The 23,270-nt window shown below is 42.2% G+C and overlaps 2 protein-coding genes across 3 annotated transcripts in view; one reads left to right on the forward strand and one right to left on the reverse strand.

Moving 5' to 3' along the window:
• Window positions 1-15,575, forward strand: part of LOC106577140 (AT-rich interactive domain-containing protein 5B) — a 67,287-nt gene extending 51,712 nt beyond the window's left edge. For both annotated transcript variants that reach the window (XM_014154904.2, XM_014154905.2), the window contains 2 exons: window positions 10,669-10,882; window positions 11,310-15,575. In XM_014154904.2, coding sequence (XP_014010379.1) covers window positions 10,669-10,882; window positions 11,310-13,241 — 2,146 coding nt within the window. In that variant the 3' untranslated portion in view covers window positions 13,242-15,575. The remainder of the gene's footprint in view (window positions 1-10,668; window positions 10,883-11,309) is intronic.
• A 731-nt stretch (window positions 15,576-16,306) lies between these two features.
• rtkn2 (rhotekin 2) lies at window positions 16,307-23,206 on the reverse strand. The gene is made up of 12 exons (XM_014154831.2): window positions 23,011-23,206; window positions 20,830-21,023; window positions 20,669-20,727; window positions 20,432-20,485; window positions 20,111-20,228; window positions 19,546-19,746; window positions 19,249-19,343; window positions 19,017-19,123; window positions 18,677-18,808; window positions 18,405-18,570; window positions 18,182-18,289; window positions 16,307-17,839 (listed from the first exon to the last, which is right to left on the reverse strand). Exons 1-12 carry the CDS (start codon window positions 23,143-23,145, stop codon window positions 17,277-17,279), a joined length of 1,932 nt encoding a protein of 643 aa, XP_014010306.1. The 5' UTR covers window positions 23,146-23,206; the 3' UTR covers window positions 16,307-17,276.
• Between the last annotated feature and the right edge of the window lie 64 nt (window positions 23,207-23,270).

Raw genomic sequence — 23,270 nt, forward strand, 5'->3', positions numbered from 1 at the left:
TTGTTTTGCCAGTTCTTTGAAGCAGCCTAATCATAACACATGGTGATGATGAATATGGATTCGATTTCTTTTACTTCTTCTTCTCTTCCTGAGGTTGTAATACAAATCATTCTTTCCTGTAAATTATTTGGCAGCCTATGGGCCTGTCCATCAACTCTCAAGATATGATTCCTTTAATGAATTAAAGGTCAAATGCAGCGGTTTTTTTATCTAAAAATCATGTCTTGGTAACAATTAAGTACCTTACTGTGATCGTTTTTTAATTAAAATGTTCAAAAAGAAACAAAAATAGTGTCTTAGTAAAGAGCAATTTCTCAAACAAGAATTTAGCTAGGATTGTCTGGGAGTGAGTGGGGAGGGGAAAACTGAAAACTTGCTGTTGGCAGAGAGGTTTGAAACTCTCTTTCTTATTGTTCTATTAACTAATCTATCGCCTGGTGATGTCACAAGGCAGGCCAAAACTCCGTCCGACCAAAACAGGCTGAACTGTCAGGCGGTCTTTTCAAATAGCTCTTTCATTAAAAGGGCATTATCATATTTTTCACAATTTTTGGGGTATTATTCAAACCTACAGTACCAGTCAAAAGTTTGGACACACTTACTCATTCTAGGGTTTTTCTTTGTTTAAAAAACTCCTTTGTTGCCTTGGCCGTGTGTTTTGGGTCATTGTCATGGTGGAATACCCATCCACGACCCATTTTCAATTCCCTGGCTGAGGGAAGGAGGCTCTGACCCAAGATTTGACGGTACATGGCCCCGTCCATCGTCCCTTTGATGCGGTGAAATTGTCCTGTCCCCTTAGTAGAAAAACACCCCCAAAGCATGTTTCCACCTCCATGTTTGACGGTGGGGATGGTGTTCTTGGGGTCATAGGCAACATTCCTCCTACTCCAAACACGGCGAGTTGAGTTCATGCCCAAGAGCTCCATTTTGGTCTCATCTGACCACAACACTTTCACCCAGTTGTTCTCTGAATCATTCAGATGTTCATTGGCAAACTTCAGACGGGCATGTATATGTGCTTTCTTGAGCAGGGGGACCTTGCGGGCGCTGCAGGATTTCAGTCCTTCACGGCGTAGTGTGTTACCAATTGTTTTCTTGGTGACTATGGTCCCAGCTGCCTTTAGATCATTGACAAGATCCTCCCGTGTAGTTCTGGGCTGATTCCTCACCGTTCTCATGATCATTGCAACTCCACTAGGTGAGATCTTGCATGGAGCCCCAGGCCAAGGGAGATTGACAGTTCTTTTGTGTTTCTTCCATTTGCGAATAATTGCACCAACTGTTGTCACCTTCTCACCAAGCTGCTTGGCAATGGTCTTGTAGCCCATTCCAGCCTTTTGTAGGTCTACAATCTTGTCCCTGACATCCTTGGAGACCTGTTTGGTCTTGGCCATGGTGGAGAGTTTGGAATCTGATTGATTGATTGCTTCTGTGGACAGGTGTCTTTTATACAGGTAACAAACTGAGATTAGGAGCACTCCCTTTAAGAGTGTGCTCCTAATCTCAGCTCGTTACCTGTATAAAAGACACCTGGGAGCCAGAAATCTTTCTGATTGAGAGGGGGTCAAATACGTATTTCCCTCGTTAAAATGCAAATCAATTTATAACATTTTTGACATGCGTTTTTCTGGATTTTTTTGTTGTTATTCTGTCTCTCACTGTTCAAATAAACCTACCGTTTAAATTATAGACTGATCATTTCTTTGTCAGTGGGCAAACGTACAAAATCAGCAGGGGATCAAATACTTTTTCCCCTCACTGTATAGAAGACAGCCCTATTTGGTAAAAGACCAAGAACATATAATGGCAAGAACAGTTCAAATAAGCAAAGAGAAATGACAGTCCATCATTACTTGACATGAAGGTAAGTCAATCAGGAAAATTTCAAGAACTTTGAACGTTTTTTCAAGTAGTCTCAAAAACCATCAAGCGCTATGATGAAACTGGCTCTCATGAGGACTGCCACAGGAAAGGAATACCCAGAGTTACCTCTGCTGCAGAGGATAAGTTCATTAGAGTTACCAGCATCAGAAATTGCAGCCCAAATAAATGCTTCACAGAGTTCAAGTAACAGACACATCTTAACATCAACTGTTCAGAGGAGACATAGTGAATTAGGCCTTCATGGTCGAATTGCTGCAACAACAAAAATCACTACTAAAGGACACCAATAAGAGGAAGAGACTTGCTTGGGCCAAGAAACACGAGCAATGGACATTAGACTGGTGGAAATCTGTCCTTTGGTCTGAGGGGTCCAAATTTGAGATTTTTGGTTCCAACCGCTGTGTCTTTGTGAGATGCAGAGTAAGTGAACGAATGATCTCCGCATGTGTAGTTCCTATAGTGAAGCATGGAGGGGGAGGTGTGATGGTGTGGGGGTGCTTTGCTGGTGACACTGTCTGTGATTTATTTAGAATTCAAGGTACACTTAACCAGCATGGCTACTACAGCATTCTGCAGTGATATGCCATCCCATTTGGTTTGCGCTTAGTGGGACTATCATTTGTTTTCAACAGGACAATGACCCAACACACCTCCAGGCTGTGTAAGGCCTATTTGACCAAGAAGGAGAGTGATGCAGTGCTGCATCAGATGACCTAGCCTCCACAATCACCCAACCTCAACCCAATTGAGATGGTTTGGGATGAGTTGGACCGCGGAGTGATGGAAAAGCAGCTAACATGTGCTCAGTATATGTGGGAACTCCTTCAAGACTGTTGGAAAAGCATTCCAGGTGAAGTATGTGAACACTTCTTCAAATTAGTGGATTCGGCTATTTCAGCCACACCCGTTGCTGATCGGTGTATAAAATTGAGCACACAGCCATGCAATCTCCATAGACAAACATTGGCAGTAGAATGGTCTTACTGAAGAGCTCAGTGACTTTCAACGTGCCACCTTTCCAACAAGTCAGTTCGTCAAATGTCTTCCCTGCTAGAGCTGCCCCGGTCAACTGTAAGTTCTGTTATTGTGAAGTGGAAATGTCTTGGAAAAACAACTGCTCAGCCGCAAAGTGGTAGGCCACACACGCTCACAGAACAGGACCACTAAGTTCTGAAGCACAGAGCCCTGACCTCAACCCCATCGAACACCTTTGGGATGAATTGGAACTCCGACTGCGAGCCAGGCCTAATCGCCCAACACCTCACTAATGCTCTTGTGACTGAATGGTAGCAAGTCCCTGCAGCAATGTTCCAACTTCTAGTTGAAAGCCTTCCCAGAAGAGTGGAGGCTGTTGTAGCTGCAAAGGGGGGACCAACTCCATATTAATGCCCATGATTTTGGAATGAGATGTTCGACGAGCAGGTGTCCACATACCTTTGGCCATGTAGTGTAGCTACAGTAGTTGCCGTGGTAACCAAACAAACAGACTAGTTTAGCTAACCAAACTGTTATGAAAATCAAATTCAGCAAACGCAATACTGTTTTCAATTCGACTTTTGCTTTCAAAAGCAGCGCAAACAAAACTTGTAAAAATTAACTATAGCCATTGAAATCTATCGTGCATTATAGGGAAATAATGCACACTCTAGAATGCCCTTCAAGCCAATCAGAAAGGAGTATTCAACAATGCCATGGCATAATTAAGCAATAAGGCACAAGGTGGTGTGGTATATGGCCAATATACCACGGCTAAGGGCTGTATCCAGGCATTCCGCGTTGCGTCATATGAGGTGCCATATTGCTATTATAAACTGGTTACCAACGTAATTAGAGCAGTAACCAGAAATGTTTTGTCATACCCTTGTTATACGTTTGATATACCACGGCTGTCAGCCAATCAGCATTCAGGGCTCGAACCCACCCAGTTTATAAATATATTTCACAGTTTTATCAAGTTGGCTTGATATTATTTGGGTGGTGGACCATTCTTGATACACACGGGAAAATGTTGATCATGAAAAACTCAGCAGCATTGCAGTTTTTGACACCAACCGGTGTGCCTGGCACCTACTACCATACCCCGTTCAAAGGCACTTAAATATTTTGTCTTGCCCATTCACCCTCTGAATGTCACACATACACAATCCATGTCTCAATTGTCTCAAGGCTTAAAGATCATTCTTTAACCTGTCTCCTCCCGTTCATCTACACTGATTGAAGTGGATTTAACAAGTGACATCAATAAGGGATCATAGCTTTCACCTGGTCAGTATATGTGATGGAAAGAGATTTCTTAATGTTTTGAATTCTCACTGAATTCTCAGTGTTTTTTGAATTCTCAGTGTGTATATATATGTATGTATGTATGTATGTATGTATGTATATATATATATATATATATATATATATATATATATATATATACACTGAGAATTATATATATATACACACTACTGTTCAAAGGTTTGGGGTCACTTAGAAATGTTCTTGTTTTTAAAAGAAAAGCCATTTTTTTGTCCATTAAAATGACATAAAATTGATCAGAAATACAGTGTAGACATTGTTAATGTTGTAAATGACTATTGTAGCTGGAAACGGCTGATTTTTTATGGAATATCTACACATGCGTACAGAGGCCCATTATCAGCAACCATCACTCCTGTGTTCCAATGGCACATTGTGTTAGCTAATCCAAGTTTATCATTTTAAAAGGCTAATTGATCATTAGAAAACCCTTTTTCAATTATGTTAGCACAGCTGAAACTGTTGTTCTGATTAAAGAAGCAATAAAACTGGCCTTCTTTAGACTAGTTGAGGATCTGTAACATCAGCATTTTTGGGTTCGATTTGATATGATTACAGACTCAAAATGGCCAAAAACAAAGTACTTTCTTCTGAAACTCGTCAGTCTATTCTTGTTCTGAGAAATGAAGGCTATTCCATGCGAGAAATTGCCAAGAAACTGAAGATCTCGCACAACGCTGTGTACTACTCCCTTCACAGAACAACGCAAACTGGCTCTAACCAGAATAGAACGAGGAGTGGGAGGCCCCAGTGCACAACTGCGCAAGAGGACAAGTACATTAGAGTGTCTAGTTTGAGAAACAGACGCCTCACAAGTCCTCAACTGGCAGCTTCATTAAATAGTACCTGCAAAACACCAGTCTCAACGTCAACAGTGAAGAGGCGACTCCGGGATGCTGGCCTTCTAGGAAGAGTTGCAAAGAAAAAGCCATATCTCAGACTGTCCAATAAAAAGAAAAGATTAAGATGGGCAAAAGAACACAGACACTGGACAGAGGAACTCTGCCTAGAAGGCCAGCATCCCGGAGTCGCCTCTTCACTGTTGATGTTGAGACTGGTGTAGACTGACGAGTTTCAGAAGATAGTAGTTTGTTTCTGGCCATTTTGAGCCTGTAATTGAACCCACAAATGCTGATGCTCCAGATACTCACCTAGTTTAAAGAAGGCCAGTTTTGTTGCTTCTTTAATCAGAAAAACAGTTTCAGCTGTGCTAACATAATTGTAAAAGGGTTTTCTAATGATCAATTAGCCTTTTAAAATGATAAACATGGATTAGCTAACACAACGTGCCATTGGAACACAGGAGTGATGGTTGCTGATAATGGGCCTCTGTACATCTATGTAGATATTCCATTAAAAATCAGCCCTTTCCAGCTACAATAGTCATTTACAACATTAACAATGCCTACACTGTATTTCTGATAAATTTTATGTTATTTTAATGGACATAAAAAATTGCTTTTCTTTCAAAAACAAGGACATTTCTAAGAGACCCCAAACTTTTGAACGGTTGTATACAATAATAGAATAATAGTAAAGACATCAAAACTATGAAATAACACATATGGAATCATGTAGTAACCAAAACAGGGTTAAACAAATCAAAATATAGTTTAGATTTTAGATTCTTCAAAGTAGCCACTCTTTGCCTTGATGACAGCTTTGCACACTCTTGGCATTCTCTTAACCAGCTTCATGTGGAATGCTTTTCCAACAGTCTTGAAGGAGTTCCCACATATGCTGAACCCTTGTTGGCTGCTTTTCCATCACTCTCCCAAACCATTTCAGTTGTGTTGATGTTGGGTGATTGTGGAGGCCAGGTCATCTGATGCAGCACTCCATTACTCTCCTTCTTGGTCAAATAGCCCTTACACAGCCTGGAGGTGTGTTGGGTCATTGTCCTGTTGAAGAACAAATGATAGTCCCACTAAGCGCAAACCAAATGGGATGGTGTATCACTGCAGAATGCTGTAGTAGCCATGCTGGTTAAGTGTACCTTGAATTCTGAATAAATCACAGACAGTGTCACCAGCAAAGCACCCCCACACCATCACACCTCCATGCTTCATGGTAGGAACTACACATGCAGAGATCATCCGTTCACCAACTCTGCATCTCACCAAGACTCAGTGGTTGGAACAAAAAATCTCAAATTGGACTCATCAGACCAAAGGACAGATTTCCACCAGTCTAATGTTCATTGCTTGTGTTTCTTGGCCCAAGTAAGTCTCTTCTTCTTATTGGTGTCCTTTAGTAGTGTTTCTTTTGCAGCAATTTGACCATGAGGGCCTTATTCACACAGTCTCCTCTGAACAGTTGATGTTGAGATGTGTATGTTACTTGAACTCTGAAGTATTTATTTGGGCTGCAATTTCTGAGGCTGGTAACTCTAATGAACTGATCCTCTGTGGCAGTCCTCATGAGAGACAGTTGAAGAAACTTTCAAAGTTTGACTTACCTTAATGTCTTAAAGTAATGATGGACTGTCATTTCTCTTTGCTTATTTGAACTGTTCTTGCCATAATATGTACTTGGTCTTTTACCAAATAGGGCTATCTTCTCTTTGTTTCATTGTCACAACATAACTGATTGTCTCAAACGCATTAAAAGGAAATAAATTCCACAGATGAACTTTTAACAAGGCACACCTGTTAATTGTAATGCATTCCAGGTGACTACCTCATGAAGCTGGTTGAGAGAATGCCCAGAGTGTGCACAGCTGTCATCAAGGCAAAAGATGGCTTCTTTGAAGAATCTCAAATATAAAATATATTTTGATTTGCTTAACACGTTTTTGGTTACTACGTGATTCCGTATGTGTTATTTCGTAGTTTTGATGTCTTCACTGTTATTCTACATTGTAGAAAATAGTAAAAAATAAAGAAATACCCTGGAATGAGTAGGTGTGTCCAAACTTTTGACTGTTCTGTATATGTAAAACACACATATAAAATCATGATTTTGGCTGCTCTGGGCCTTTAAGAAAGCCTCTGAAATAAACAGAGCGCCAGCTCAAATTAATTTCAGCACCAGGAAAAGTGCTTAATGGAATAGTCTGCAGGGGTTTTCCACCACTTTGGTGACTTGGCCTTTCCTGGATTCCACAAACCAATCCCCCTTTAACTCAGATGAAAGACCAGCTTATTGTTTTTAAAAACATAATGTTATTGCTTAGTTGCTTGTTTGGCATGTAAATCCATTATTTTAATAGGACGCACATGCTTAATTGAATTTGTCACTGAATTACAATTGTATTGATTTCCAAAGAATCTTACAATAATAGGCCTACATTATATTAAGACATGTAGTTGTAGCCTAATTACATTCCAATATGAAAGAGAAAGACCTGTCTGTCTCTTTTGCCTATTTAACTTTTGTATTTTTTATTACTGGTTAGGTTGCATACTGGAATGTACTATGAACATCATGGAAAATGGCTGCTCATGTAAAGAAAGGCTCAATAGCCACAACCGGAAGTTAAGTATTTATTGACCTCGCCAAAATGTAAGCTCTTGTTCCCTCATTGAGTTATTCCCTCATTGACTTTTCCATGTCTGTCATGTTGTGCTCTTTCTGCCCTCTAGTGTGCAAGAAAATACCTTGCATTTGATTTTGATATTGTGTCATATTCATTACTAGAAGTGTTCCTCAGAGACACATTTTCTGCTTTGAACTCCACCAAGGATTTATATAAGAGAAATCCCTATATTTACATAAATGTAACCTATTAGTGTCCAAAGAGCCTTCATAGGGGACTGAATTCCTTTCATGGCCTCTCGATTGTAGACTGTCCCAGGCACCCTGCTTTCAGGAAATTACATAAGTCATATTGTATTACCATTACTGTATTATGTGATCAGGAGAATGTTATATGCTCTCCCTGTACTTATTCTCTCAGTGAGTCTTTTACAGAGCGGGTGCTATTTATAGTGTGACTCTTCATAGTTAACTGTTCAGCAACAGAGAAGCAGAAAAGAATCAAGCACCCTGTCGTGCCAAAAGAACATTGTTATTTTTAGTTAATTTCAGAATAAAATTTAAATGACAAGATACTGTGTCTGGAATATTGAGTTTAACACTTTGTGTGATGTAACATGGACTTTAGGAGAATGTTCCACCGAGGTGTGATAACCACACCAGTATGGACGGTACCTTCACCTCTCAATGGCATTCTTGAGAATTGATATAGGGAAAAGCAGTCATGTTCTTACCCAGATATAAGACAATGGGTCTTCATCTCCCAACACAAAAATGCCGGATTATGTCATTCTCATCCATGTCTGCCGATAGATACTGATTTATAATTGGTATTGCTAGGTGCCAAACTTAGCATGGCATGGTATTCAATCTTACAGCAGATGGTTTCCTCACAGATTGGAAACGTGAGAGCAGCTCGACAGTGTGTATATGAAATTACTCACTATTTTCCTCACCCTATTTATATAGTTAGTCACGTCGAGTTCACCACATTATTTCTCAACGGTGCAGTGGTTTATGGTGAATAATTGTTTCACTACATTAACATCTGTCTTTTCTTCTCTCCTCCCTCTCCCTCTTTCAAATAAGTCACATTTAATTGTATATTTCCTTTCTTGGCCTGGGGCCTGGTGCCAGCTGTATGAAATGTAGTTTTACTGCCTCTGCTGCCAGCAGTTTGGTTTGTAGAAAAAATAACTAAATTCCCACTGAGCCACTTCAACTCTTAAAGGCATTTCTCTTTGTGAAGAAGAAGCAAACCACTCATGCATGATTCCTTGTTTGTTCTACCACAATGTCCCTTAAAGAGGAAATTGAGCAACAACTTTATGTGCACACATGAGAATAATTCTATGCCTTGAGAAGGTTTGCGAAGTTATTTCCAAATAGCATTTGGATTGTTGTTATAATAGCTGGCCTTAAAGTTATGGGCGAGGCTTTCCAAATAATATTGAACATTCCATCACTGGTTGCTACTACCTCTGTTTAATATTTGATACTCTGTTTTGTGGTGTTCCACCTGTACAGTATTATTCAACATGTTTTTCTCAGTATTTTTGTTGGTTCATATTTTGTTTCACACATTTGAAAAGATCTTGGGAATAATAACCCCCTTCATGTCACAATCCACCCTGTAATTAGTCTCATCAACAGCACAGCTTAGTCAGAATGGATGGTTCTTTAGTTACTCTAGTCTAGCAGCTGTAGTGTGTTAACCGTTTCCACGGTAATGTGATGTAAAGATTAACAAGCCCTGACTGGGGGCCTCTGCCTTGCCTCATCTGCTGGCTCAGTGCCAGGTGTTAGTTGGCTCCCCAGCTCTCTCAGCACATACCAGCTCTGTGTTGCAGCATGTTCTCTAGTCTATGCTAACTGACTCACATCCACCACCACTGTGTACTCTGGTCAGTCAAGTGTCAAAATGAAGGTTGAAGTTATGTGTCTTTGTCTACGCCACAGTTGTAGGCCTAGCATCTCTGGTAAAGGGATACTTCGGGATTTTGTCAATGAGGCCCTTTATCTATTTCTCCAGTCAGATGAACTCATGGATAGCATTTTTATGTCTCTGTGTCCAGTATTAAGTTTGAGGTAGTTTCGCAAGCCAATGCTAACTAGCGTTAGTGCAATAACTGGAAGTAATAACTGTTAGCATTATGCTAACACTAGTTAGCAATTGCACTAGTTCTAGTTAGCAACTCCCTTCAAACTGGACGCAGAGACATAAAAATGGTATCCACGAGTTCATCTGACTCTGGGGAAGTAGATAAAGGGCCTCATTGACAAACTCCCGAAGTATCCATTTAATCTTAATATAACTTCCTAGAGCGAATGTCCTCTTCCAATATAAGTTGGAGCTTTTCATTATTGTGTGGGGGAGTTATCTTATAAATTGATTTATTTTTTATTCCCAGACCCACGGTGGTTTGCATGTAAACATTCATCTTTAGCCTCCCGAGTGGCGCAGCGGTCTAAGGCATTGCAACGCAGTGTTGTGGCGTCACTACAGCCTGGGTGTCGTTACTGACCGGGAGTTCCATAGGGCGGTGCACAATTGGCCCAGTGTCGTTAGGGGAGGGTTTGGCCGGGGGGGCTTTACTTGGCTCATCACGCTTTAGCGACTCCTTCTGGTGGGCTGGGCACCTGCAGGCTGACTTCGGTAGTCAGTTGAACGGTGTTTCCTCCGACACATTGGTGCAGCTGGCTTCCTGGTTAAGCGAGCAGGTGTTAAGAAGCGCGGTTTGGCGGGTCATGTTTTGGAGCACGCATGACTCGACCTTTGCCTCTCCCAAGCCCGTTGGGAAGTTGCATCGATGAGACAAGATCGTAATCACGAAATTGGGGGTAAAAATATAAAAGAAAAAAAACATGAATCTTTAAAGACTTGTTGATTCTTTGACATGTTACGTTGCAGCTACATGGGCAGGGTAAGAGGTGATAAATCCATATTAACTTTGTGTCAGATTTAGGTTAACTCAGTCTCTTCCACTCTGACCTTTCCAGGCTCCTGCTACCTTACGAGAGGCACACCAAAGGAGAGGAAGACAAACCCCTCCCCTCAGCAAAACCCAAAAAACAGGAGCATGGGGCCCAAGAGGGGGGTGCCAAACACAAAGGGGTCACAGCGAAACGACCTAAAGGTGGACTACACCAGAGGCAGGGGGCCAGGAAGAAGAGGGAGAGAGGGGACACTGCAAAAAGCCAGGAACTCTCACAGGTCAGTCCCACTAGTTTTCTGTCCGTCTGTCTCAGGCTCTCACAAACACTGGTTCACACACACTCTTTCTTAGAAAAGATAACATATGCTAACATCACACACGCATCATGTCTATGTATTGAATAACAGTATGGAGGCCTCCCGAGTTGTGCAGTTCTCTAAGGCACTGCATTGCAATGCTTGAGGTGTCACTACAGCCCCGGGGTCGATCCCAGGCTGTGTCACACGGGTTAAGCAAGCAGTGTGTCAAGGTCGTGTTTCAGAGTAAGCATGGCTCTCGACATTCGTCTCTCCCTAGTCCGTACGGGAGTTGCAGCGATGGGACAAGACTGTAACTACCAATTGGATATCACGAAATTCAGGAGAAAAAGGAGTAAAAAGTACACACAAAAAAGAATAACAGTATGGCATGTGTTTTCCCACTAAGGTATCTGAGAAAGGGGACAACCAGGAGCCAGCAGCCATTAAGCAGGATCCTCTGCCCAGAGAAGAGCCTGAAGAGGAGGAGTTACAACTCACCCTGAAGAAAGAGGAGACATTGAGCGAGGAGGAAACATCGCGCCTGAATCCCCCCAACGCAGACTGCCACAGAGCCACACCTGTCCTCCACAGTGAACTGTCTCCACTGTCCGAGTGGAGACATCCCCACCAGCCACAGTCAGACAAACTCAACCCTGAGCAAAGGGACGAAGCTGATGGAACCCTGTCTAAGACCCCATATCCATACCACTGGGACAACAACAGTAAACCTGGGTATAGCAGTCTACCTGACACAAGCAAACCTGACATTACGGTAGCTAAAGACACAGACAGTCACAGTTATGGACATGGTGGGAGGGTGGGGAAGGTGCTGCCCATGTGTAAGCAGAGCCCACCCCCACTGCAGCAGTACTCCACAGAGCTAATCACAGACAAACAGGACTCCCCCAGTAAAAACAAAGAGATGAATCAGTGTCACATGCCCATGCCAACAGCGTACTCAAAGGACAACCTGGGGGTCATGTCTCCACTAGCCAAGAAGAAGCTCCTCTCCCAAGTCTGTGAGACAAATCATTACTCGTTCAGTTCCCCTCCTCTTCCTCCTCCCACTCCGTCAGCCAGCGTGGGTGATGTGAACGACAGTTGTGTTGAAGAGGTGGTGAAACTGAGGCAGGACTCCCTGCCAGATAGCCCAGAGATGGCTCCCATCTTCAGGCCTTCTGTCATCCAGCACGCCCAGAGCATCAAACCCCAGCAAGAGAGGAGTCCTCTGGGGGATTTGTCTGAGCCCTTCACTTGCAGAGTGAGCCACTTCCAGCCCCAGCTCCACCCCCCCTGGCACCCCTACCTCCACAGGACTGAGACCCAGGATGGAGAGGAGAACGCAGGGGAGACACGGATGCACCAGCAGCAGCCCAGTCAGGCACCACCAGGCTACGCAGGTGACTGCTACTCCTCCCCTCACTTACACAACCTCTACCGGCAGACAGAGAACTGTCTGAGTCAAGAGCGAATGGACAGCTATCCCAACAGAGACAAACATGGACATTTTATCAGGGAACGCCAGAGCAGCGAGGTATTCACCTCAAACAATTCTGACAGAGAATGTTTGACTTACAGAGCTCCCCACTTCTCTGAGAGGACACAAACACATGGGGATAGACTAATGGAAGAGGAACCTCGAGATTTCAGTATTTCCAAGCCTGTCTCTCAAAGGATGTCTTTCACAAAGCCCTCTTTCTGTGGTCTCCCGTATCCCATGATGCACCAGAGTTTAGACTGTCACCCCAAAGCGTGCAGAGTCCCTCCAATGACTATATCTACCACCAAACACCTGGAACCCCTTCAGCCCTTCTTCAACCCTAAAGGCCACGCTGAAACTGTTGGTGCCTCTAGACCCAGTAAGAGAAGCCTGGGGGAACTAGAGAACGAGGGGGTGCCAGACCGCAAGGTGCGAGTGGTGACCCCCATGCACCCCGCCGGCTCTGTCCGCCGAGGCGACCCACAGGGAGAGGAGCTCAAACCAGCCGAACCGGCGCACGCCGTCCACTTCCACCTCCACAGCCACATTCCCGAGGGCCACACCTACCCTCCCCACGCGCCCTTCTACCCAGGGATGTACCCCGGGATGCAGGACGCCCTCCATCACAACCTCCAGTACCTGAAGAGCCAGACAGCCGTGTCCCCTCTGGTCCCTCCGCTAGCCTTCCACTCCATGATGCTACAGAGGCAGTTGATGGCCTCCCAGCCCAGCCCCCACCACTTCTACAGGCACCCTGGGGGGGCGGCCCTGTACGGGGACCTCCTGCACCACCTGTACCCCCTGTCCACCCTCACCCACCCACAGCTGTCCTCCATGCACCCCAGCACCAGACTCTAACAGATGGACCCACATGGAGCTTAACCGTCTCACCCTGGGACAGGGGATCTAGTGTTCTATTCTTCAGTAAGCATGACAACACTGATTAACTGTAGATGGTGGATTAACTCTTTAGTCAGGCACACAGTTCCATTTTTGTGTATTTTTTGTTTTTTGCACTGTATCACCACTTAGTTACTTTGGATAAATTTGCACTCTATGTAGTGTTTGTGTTCACCAACCAGGTTGTTTCTCTCACTCAACAGTCAGGTTCTTATTATCTTTGAGTGTGGAGGGAGACAGAGAAAAGCCATTGGCATGCATGTCAGGGGGATAATCATATTTGCTGGGTCTCCAAAGGATTGGATTCCAAATCACTGCAATGCGACAACTTCATCCTCCAAATGTGTTCTGGGGATTTTTATCAGGTTGAAACACTTAAAAACATGAGGGGACTATCTAAAATAAACTATTTTCACAAGATTTACCATCGGAAAAGTTCATGCAACTGTTAAGCATTCGGCTACTCCACCTTCAATCAATGTTCTGGATCTGTTTACAGCTCTCTAGTGTGGTGCTGTGGCCTGTTTGTGTTCATGTATTAGACCACTACACGTCTTAGAAATGACTGTGTTAAAACAAGGTGCTGTACAAAACCACAAGGTGCTGAGGTATTGTATGTAGATAACAGCTCATTTTCATCAGAACACCCAAGCTGTGAAGAAACCACATTTGACGTTTTTCATCAGTTGTTTTTAAGGCAAGTCGTATCGTTTGTCAGGAACATTCTCTCAAAATGTTTTGTTGACCCTTGAGAGGTGGGAAAGTGACCCAGATACATTAATATATTGAACAGAAGGTATTTATACTGCGCTTAACATGAGTCACTGATGCTGCCTACTGTGACATCTGACAGCTCTTATCTTGACATAGCTCTGAAACATCACTGGTCTAAGGCTGTTTACTGCGCCTCCTTCATTCAACAGCATAATGCATGATAAATACGAATGTGTCTTGTAGATTATTGCTTTGTGAATATCTGTGCCTTTCTTAATCTTCGATTAGGGGTTGCAGCACTAGTTTTCTATCATGACTGACTTTCAGGAGACTGTTGTAGGCTTGGCCTACAGTATGTGCAGCCCACCGGAGTTGGATGTGACCTGGACGCGCCAGCCTCTGTTGAAGACCATTGTCCAGCCCAAGAACTGCATGTACTTTAGTTTTTTGTTTTTAAGCGTATTTGAGATTATCTGTATAATGGAAAGCGCTATATAAAATAAATCTATTATTATTACAGTTATAAGGTTCCATTCTATCATCACATTGCAGTACAAACTCATTGGACTGTAATTGTATAGTACCATAGTTACCGTTTAGCACAGGGATAGTTAAGCACTGGTGTAGAGAATGGCTACTATAATAGATTTATGTGCCACTGCCAGACATAGTGATCAAAAGGCAGCGTGTAGCGCCCGAGGAATAATAGCACCTGGTCTGGGTTAACAACCATCATAACTGCTTTTAATGGGTATTTGGAACATGTGAAATATAGGTAACACATTTGCTGTTTAAATTTGTTTTAAAGCCAATCGACTGAGATTGAGCAGACACTTAAAGGAAAACTCCACCCAAAAACTATATTTTGCTATTTGTTTCATTAGTTCATTGTTGATATAGTCCCAACATGTTTTGCATGACAGCAATCACGTTTTCAAGATATACAACTTGCAAGATGCAGGAATACAGCCGTTATGATGCATTTCGCATCATATGATGCTGCGTATTTCTAATGTTATACATCTTGAAAACTTGATTGCTGAAATGCAAAACATTTTGGGACTATATCAACAATGGACTAATGAAACAAATAGCAAAATATAGTTTTTTGGGTGGAGTTTTTTCCTTTAAGATAAACATTCATTCACAATTACATGCTCTTAATGTCATATTTGCCTCAGCAGCGTCAGTAACTGACGTTTAAGTTCCTTAACATTCAAATCCATTCTCTGGCATCTTTCTCTGTCTGACATTTTAATAATGTAAATACTGTTGACTTTTGACTGTCTGTTATCATGTGTAATATGTTATAATCTGTAAATAGTATAAATGCATACAGCTGGTTACACAATCTAGATGTCACAGGTCACCTTACATTTAGATCTGAACACTAAAGTTAGGACTTTTTTATTTGCTTGTTTTGTGTTCTTGTTTTCCACATTGTTTCCATGTTGTTTTTCTTTAAAGTGTTTTTGATACTATGTGCCATCTGTTTACCAATGATTCAGCTGGCAAACAAGAAAAACATTTTGTATTATATGATCCTCTGTATATTTAATTAAAATATTTTACTATCTACGAATGTCTTTCTCCCCTTAATTGTGGTGGTACTATACCACAGATGGGTGGGATTGGGAAATGGAACTCATTTCCTGAGATTCATTGTGAAATATTGAAATGTCATGTAGACCCAACTACAAATCTATTCCAAGGCGTTTTACCAGTGTTGGTCATATACATAACATCTTAATGCAATTTGCTGACAGTATGTCTGGAACAGAAGGTTGCTAATAATTCAAAGAAAGGTTTTGTGTTTCCATTAATAGTGGCTGTATGCAGACTGGTAATATGTTTTCAGTTGAGAGATATTCTCGGTATTTCTAAAAGTACAGACCTAGGTCGGATTAGGGAGTGATGAAGTGTCCTTATATTAGAATGGTATTAGCTGATATTGGGTGTTATCTTCAAATGCTGTTATCTAGGACAAGCAGTATTATTCACATTAAAACAGACTGCAGTGGTCATTTATATCAGATAGTTATATGCAATGTTACATTAGTGAGTCTGCCCTTTCTAAAAGTGATTTGAGTCACGTTACCCAGAACTGATTATACGGCATTTGCTGCAGTGTGTGGATGTGCTTAGCCTGCTTAAGGTGTTACCGCCACCTACTGGTACAACTCCACTATGACGGAGGATATTTTGGTTACTAGTTTTTACATTGGTAAATGGCACAAGACCGTCAACAGTCTAAAGTCAAAGCTCACATTAAGCATTAGTTGGACCAAATCAACAAAAAGTTAAAAACATTTTAAAAAGTAGTAGAAATGGGTTTTAATCCACAACATCAAAGACCGTTAGATATCTTACAGTATATGAGAGGGAAACAAGAATCGAATACGTTAGGGCTACACAGACCATCAACAATACACATTTAACAATAACAAATCAGAAATCTCTAGTATAACCATTAACTTTAAACATATTCCACCGAATATGGTTAACGAATACTTAAATTGTATTAAAAAACGACAAACAGCAAGGTGCTTTGAAATCCTGTGTATTTTAGCAAATGCTAGCCTAACTACTAAACAAGTGCTAACTACTAAATAAATTGCTAGTTATTTGGTACAATAATGATACGTCTACAATTCCAAAACAGTTCCTTAAAACCCATTGTCGCTCTACTTATTAAAAAGAGAATAGAAAACAAAGTGAAAACTGGCTCAGGCCACAGTGTACTGTGCATTAGTTTGGGCCGCTAGAAAGTGTCATGTCCCATTTCAATCTTCAGGCCACTGCTTATATTGAGTGCAGCGCAAAACTGAAATCATTTTCTCCTCTACTGGCCAAAAAATCATTTCATGCAATGCTTACATTAGATCCACTATTCGCTGTGTCTCTGATAAGTGTTCAATATATATTGTTTCAGTGATATATTCTGGTTAGAAAGGCCAATGCATTAAGGACTATTATCATAGTCTATTATCATAGTGGTTAGGTACACCATGTCAAAAGAACCAAGAGAACATTATTTATCCCTAAGGTCCCACATTCAGAAGTGTATTTGCAGTCCATACATGCTAATATTCCTACAGTGAGTAATTGGACACACATTGGAATAAGACAGTTTCATTAAAGGAAGGTTGCTTAGTCATTAAGAAATGTCCCTAAAAACACCCAAATAGGTCCTATTAGTAAAGGTTAAAAGGCATATTTGGGCCACTGGCGACCCTGGCTTCAGTCTTTAGTCCCAGGTGAGGTCCCTTGTTCAGTCAGTCACCAGGCTTTAGGGTTCATCTTCTCCCTAAAGGACTTGCTCAGTTTGTTGCGTGGAGCAGGGACGGGGGCAGGCCTGGGGGGGACATCAGGAGTCTGGGGGTACTCCAAGTCCTGCTGGGGAGGCTCTATCTGGCCCAGGGGGGCGTTCTTTCTGGACAGGCCACCAGGGTTCCTCTGCAGCTGCTGGATGATGGCAGAGAACTTGGCATCCAGCGAGGGTCGTCCCGTCTTGGTTCGCGCCCTAACGTTCTCCTTCTCCTGATATGGAGGAGGGGGTCTGGCTGGCGGGAGGCCGAAAGGCTGCTTGTCAGCAGGTGGGGGCGGGGCACGCCTCTTCTTGTTGCCGTTGGAGACAGCGCTGGGAGTTGGGCTGGGACTCTCTTTGCCCGGAGACAAAACACTCTTCTGCACCACCATGGGGATGGACCCGTCAAACAGAGTAGACCATTTAGGAGGCTCCCTTGCCTCCTCCTCACCAATGAGGAAGTGGCCCCCTGTTTCCTCGATTTTGTTGTGGATGATGTCGGTGATACTCTCAAACTTCCCAGGAGAATTTATACCTTTAGAACAAAAGGGAAAATTGACTAAATGAATCATATAGTATATAAATAGTGTCTGACAGCCAAAAGGTGCCAACACTGGTTTCTGTAAGGCAGTTTTACAGAAACTTAATTAGTGACCTCTTCAGAGGAGTTCACATGATCTGACTGATTATTTGATTATGTGATGGATTGTATTAATATTTGATTTCTTTATTATTTGATTGACTGCATTTTATATTTAATTTGTGTTTATTGCAGGGCTCATTTGAAAAATAAGTAAGTCGTATTTTCTCACCCAAAACTGCATATCAGAAAAATCTAAGACAATATGTAGTCAAAGGTTCAGGGCACTGGACTTACTCAGGTCATTGTAGACAGAGTCAGCCTGTTTGGTGAGAAAGAGTGGGGGTTTCTTTGGTGACGTAACCTCAATCTTCATCAGCTCACTACAGCAGTGCTGCCACTGACCTGGGAGAGAAGATAAATCAGATCAGAGCATTGGGTAGAGATATACAATTTGGATTAAATCTGTGAAAGTAACAGCATGAGATTAAGGTTTTTGCTAACTCTTCCAAACACTCACTCTGGTCGTAGAAGTGCTGCCAGAATGCTTCCATCCAGTCCTCCAGCTCCTCCCTGCTGTCAGTTGTGAAGATGTTGGTCAGAGCCCCCCCCACCACTGGGTTGGTGATGGTCAGACTGTTGGACCTCTTCTGAGGGCCCTTATCCACCACACGGATCCTAGTGTCCTGGACAGAGAAACAGCAGGAGAGCCAAGGGATGAAAAACTGAAAACTAACAGTTATGTGCTGTTCTATCACAATCATCTGGGTCGGTTACCATGGCAACGTCTACCTTGTTGGTGGGTATGACAAGGCTGGGCTCCACCTTGGCAGTAATCTCCTCAGGGGTGTAGTAGCAGAACAGACTCCCAGCCCTGAGCACACAGTACAGGCTGCAGTACCGGGACAGCCCCTCCACACTTTGCTGGAATAGAAGACAATTATTATTTATTATGGGTATTATGTGTTGAGCTACGGTAAGACATTGGTTTAATCATCTACGCCATAGAATGGTATGTTAGATGACTAAAGAAGGTTTTAGCTCTACTTATCAGGGCTTGACTGGCAGGGCCAGATAGGGTACTCTATAGTTTGTCAGGGAGCAGTCAGAGAGTTGATAACAGTTAGCTCACCTGCTGAATCAGATAGCCATTCATCATGTCCTGGGTCATACAGACGGGCTGGGCAACTAGACGACAGCAGAGGTTCCCATAGAGGGGCAGCCAGGAGGACGACTCAGCTAAAGAGAAAACAGTCCAAACAAGACATATTGTGACAATCCTTTCTGAAGCCAAAAACATGCAATGAAATGTATCTTTAACGCAAAGCGGTATATAGGAATGTCCAATGAAGTGTTGCTCTTACCATCCTGGAGGACTATGAGAGAATGGGACTGGAAGCCCCCATCGGCCCAGGCCAAGCCCAGAGAGGTGTACGCCAGCAGGCTGTACCTTGCCCCCCTAGGAAGGACAGACAGAGACCCAAAGTGATTTAACATACAAGACTAACCAGATGACTGACTAGGCAAAAGGCAACAACTGCTAAACCAAAAGGGGTGACTACAGTACAGTAAATCTGGGCCCTACCCATTACATATAATCAGCACCCAACGTTGTTCCTGACCAGGGAAAACTCTGGGCCTTAACTGTACAGCTCACGTACAGGGGTATTGGGTTGGACTGCAGGAAAGCATCGGGGTCTCCAGCTTCAAGCAGGGGGCAGAGTTTCCTCCCAGGTGCCCTGCCGAATGAGCTGCGTAACTTCTTGGCCAGTTTCTTTGGGGTGTTGACCAGGATGGTCTCCTCCTCTATGGCACAGCTATACAGCTCCACTTTCAGCTCGAAGGCAGGCCCAACACTGTTACTGTCAATCAGTAGGGAAATGTCGAATTCAGAACACTTAAAGATGCATTCTCAAACTTTTGTATAATTTCAGCCAGTAGTTTTGATAGTGGTGCTCACAAGCCAAAAGTGGTCCCTGTTTTTTTGTGTACTACGTCATCCATTTTGTATGATATGTTACGAATTTTGCAATTTGTATGATATCATACGAACTTTGTAATTCGTTTGATATGTTTCGAATCCAATTTATGCAATACGTTACAAAATTTGGATCCCGGAGTGCATCATTAACAAGAGACTGGAGAGAAGATGATAGGGTCCCATAGGCATAGAACCAAGGTATCCCATTTCAACAATATGAGTTTGTATTTGTGGTGAATACTTACAAAACTGTTACACCCTCAAAACAAACATCGGTCATCGATCTGTCCACAACCACCATCTCAGTGTCAAAAACTTCAGATCCAATTCTCATCAGGCAGAAGATGGCAACCCGCCGCGTGCCTAAAACCAGGATTCACAACCATAACTACATCCAGACTCAGAATACATATTTTGAATATTGGCAAGGACATGGCTTGTATATGAGAATTGCTTTAGTTATTAGGTTCAGTCTCAATGAACTGAAGTGAATTTCCAGAGCGTCAGTTTCTCCTATGTTGCTTTCCTTTTCCTTCACTGAAAACTATAAATGACAATCTACTCACTCCCTTTGTTATTAAAGTGGTCAGAGTCTTTCCACATCAACGGTATGCGCAGCCCTACAGTGGAGGACAAAGACAAACCTGTCAGTAAATGGAAGAATCCCAGTATACTTTCCAACAACAGTGATAAGACAAGCGGCTCGGCTCAAATATCTAATGATCTTCATGAATATCAAAAGGAAACGTATGATACAGGAAAGCCCTTGTTCCCTTCTGACAAAAAAAAGAGAAGGATCTTACCAGACAAGGCCACTCTTCCTCTGCAGGCCACACGATCATCTGAAACTCGATCTGATAATCTATGGCACACAAAACACATTAGAAATTCAACTTCACTTACGGAGCATGACTCCACAAACAAAACACACATAACCAGACAATAGAAGGTTCGATATCTTTACCTCTGAGATGCGACTCTCATATCGTGGTTCTCCTTGTGCATTTCTGTCATGTAGGCCTTGACCCGAGTGTTGCAGGTCAGGAGGTTCTTGGAGGCAATCAGGATCTGCTCTCTATTGGTGCTGGCCACCAGAAGCTTGTAGGCCCCGTCCCGCATGCGGATCTCAAAGTCTATCTTCTCCTGCATGTTAGTGTCCTGTAGGAGGGGGATAACACCATAGTAATAGAGTGAATTACAATAGTGTGGATTCACAGGAGACAGGTAGCTAAGGAGTTTGGTGATATCCTCTAGCTAAAGGATGTGACATGTCACAGACAGGAGACAGTGATGGGTTCTGGGTGAGAGAGGGGGGAGGACACAGATCTTGATGAACGAGGGATACTGGAAGGCAAGTCAATAGAGCAAAGACAAAATGTGAAGAATGTTAAATGGTTCGAAAACACTCATTTGAAACAGAATTTAATCCCTCTGAAATAAAGAAACTCAAAACATGACACAAATGTATGGTTGGGCAGACAAAAGATTGACAGGGTTTGATGTGCATGGCATGTTGGGTGGTCTTTGCTAGAACACAAGAGGAAAGACAACAAATAAACCATTAACATAGGGATTATGATGACGTTTATTAAAGGACAAAATCATTTGTTGTAATTTCTGTTTACACCACAGACATCTGATGGTGGGTAGAGGCTAAAGAAAGTATAGGCTATAAATAGTACACTGTTTTCTGATTATTTAGCCTGAATCTCTTTCTCCTCTATTTTGTCACCTGTAGTTTCTTAGAAATCTGTCTTATGTACAACAAATTCATGTCCTCTTTAATTTCATGAGTGTCTTTCATATGTAGACATTTTCATGCATTTTGCCTGCAAGAACATTCGTTTGTTAATAGAGCAAAAAAAAATGAACGTTTCGATAAACATGCAAAGCAGAAGTGTTCTTCATGGCCACTGAAAAGTTATGTAGGAGAGAAAAGGGTCCAATCTATACAGCTAACATACTGTAACGGGCTATGTGACGCTCCATTAGCCGTCACAGGACAGGTGCTATTTGCCGTAGCAGAGATTTTTCGACCAACCTTTAACAACATAGCCCGATACAATCTGCTAGCCAGTGGTGGAAAAGGTACCCAATTGTCATACTTGAGCAAAAGTACAGATACGATAATAGAAAATGAATCAAGTAAAAGTCACCCAGTAAAATACTACTTGAGTAAAAGTCTAAAAGTATTTGGTTTTAAATATACTTAAGTATCAAAAGTAAATGTAATTGATAAATGTACTTAAGTAGCAAAAGTATAAATCATTTCAAATTCCTTATATTAAGCAAACCAGACAGCACCATTTCCTTTTTTTAATTTACTGATGGACAGGGGCACACTCCAACATAATTTACAAATGAATGATGTATTTAGTGAGTCCACCAGATCAGAGGCAGTATTAATGACCAGGGATGTTCTCTTGATAAGTGTGTGAATTGGACCATTTCCCTGTCCTGCTAAGCATTCAAAATGTAATGAATACTTTTGCCTGTCAGGGAAAATGTACGGAGTAAAAAGCACATTATTTTATTTAGGAATGTAGGGAATTAAAAGTTCTCAAAAATAATAATAGTAAAAGTACAGATACCAACAACAAAAAAACTACTTAAGTAGTAGTATTTTTACTTAAGTACTTTACACCACTGCTGCTAGCTAGGTCCTATTCAGAAATAGCCACTATCAGAAGGAAGTATACATCTCTATAAGTGTCAGTATAAGTGCCTAGACAGGCTATGTAGCCAAGTGAAACTCCACATATCGTGGAGATGACGTTTAACATGACATAACTTGGCTACAGCGAGGCTGGGTTGTTTCTGGACAGGGCCAGAGTGGATTTAGTAACGTATCACATAGATTGAATGGAGGCCAGTGTTTTACAAAATCAGTGATCATAAAAGAAAGCATCGGAACAGTTAGCGAACCACTAATATTTCGGCATTTACGTTAGTTAGCTGGAGCGCAAATTATAACACTACTGTAACGCTATGTAGAATAAATCGTAAACTCAGCTGGATACGTTAGTTGTTAGCTAACGTTAGCTAGCTGACGCGTTCGTTAGACAGGCATCAGTTACAGAAAAACGTCAGTTTGCTAGCCTAGTAGTTAGCTAATCGGTTGACAACAAACAAACTGGCACATTACCTTTGATTGCAAGAACACAGTGCTCTCACTTATCTTCTTTCTTTTTATCTCCATTGCGAGAGAGGAACACGAGGACCTAGCACTTGCATTTCTCCTGAAATTTTGAACGTCCCGCTGATAGTCCATATTCGCCATTCGTCCAGACAAGCCCCCAGTGCTTTTCCTATCAATTCAGTGATGACGCGTTCCGCTGCCAAACAAAACTGGATTCTACCATTTTCAAATTCGAATTTCAAATTCGATTCTAGGATGTCTGATAA

The sequence above is a fragment of the Salmo salar genome, chromosome ssa18, assembly GCF_905237065.1.
Source record: "Salmo salar chromosome ssa18, Ssal_v3.1, whole genome shotgun sequence".
In the NCBI taxonomy this organism is placed as follows: Eukaryota; Metazoa; Chordata; class Actinopteri; order Salmoniformes; family Salmonidae; genus Salmo; species Salmo salar.

What these genes read in the sequence shown, in the direction of transcription:
- rtkn2 (XM_014154831.2), bottom strand. Translation starts at nt 23,145, where the DNA reads ATGGCGAATATGGACTATCAGCGGGACGTTCAAAATTTCAGGAGAAAT. An exon ending in TTGTCATACCCACCAACAAG is followed by an intron (nt 18,571 to 18,676) that starts GTAGACGTTGCC and finishes TTCTCTGTCCAG; the next exon opens with GACACTAGGATCCGTGTGGT. An exon ending in CTCTGTCTACAATGACCTGA is followed by an intron (nt 17,840 to 18,181) that starts GTAAGTCCAGTG and finishes TTTGTTCTAAAG; the next exon opens with GTATAAATTCTCCTGGGAAG.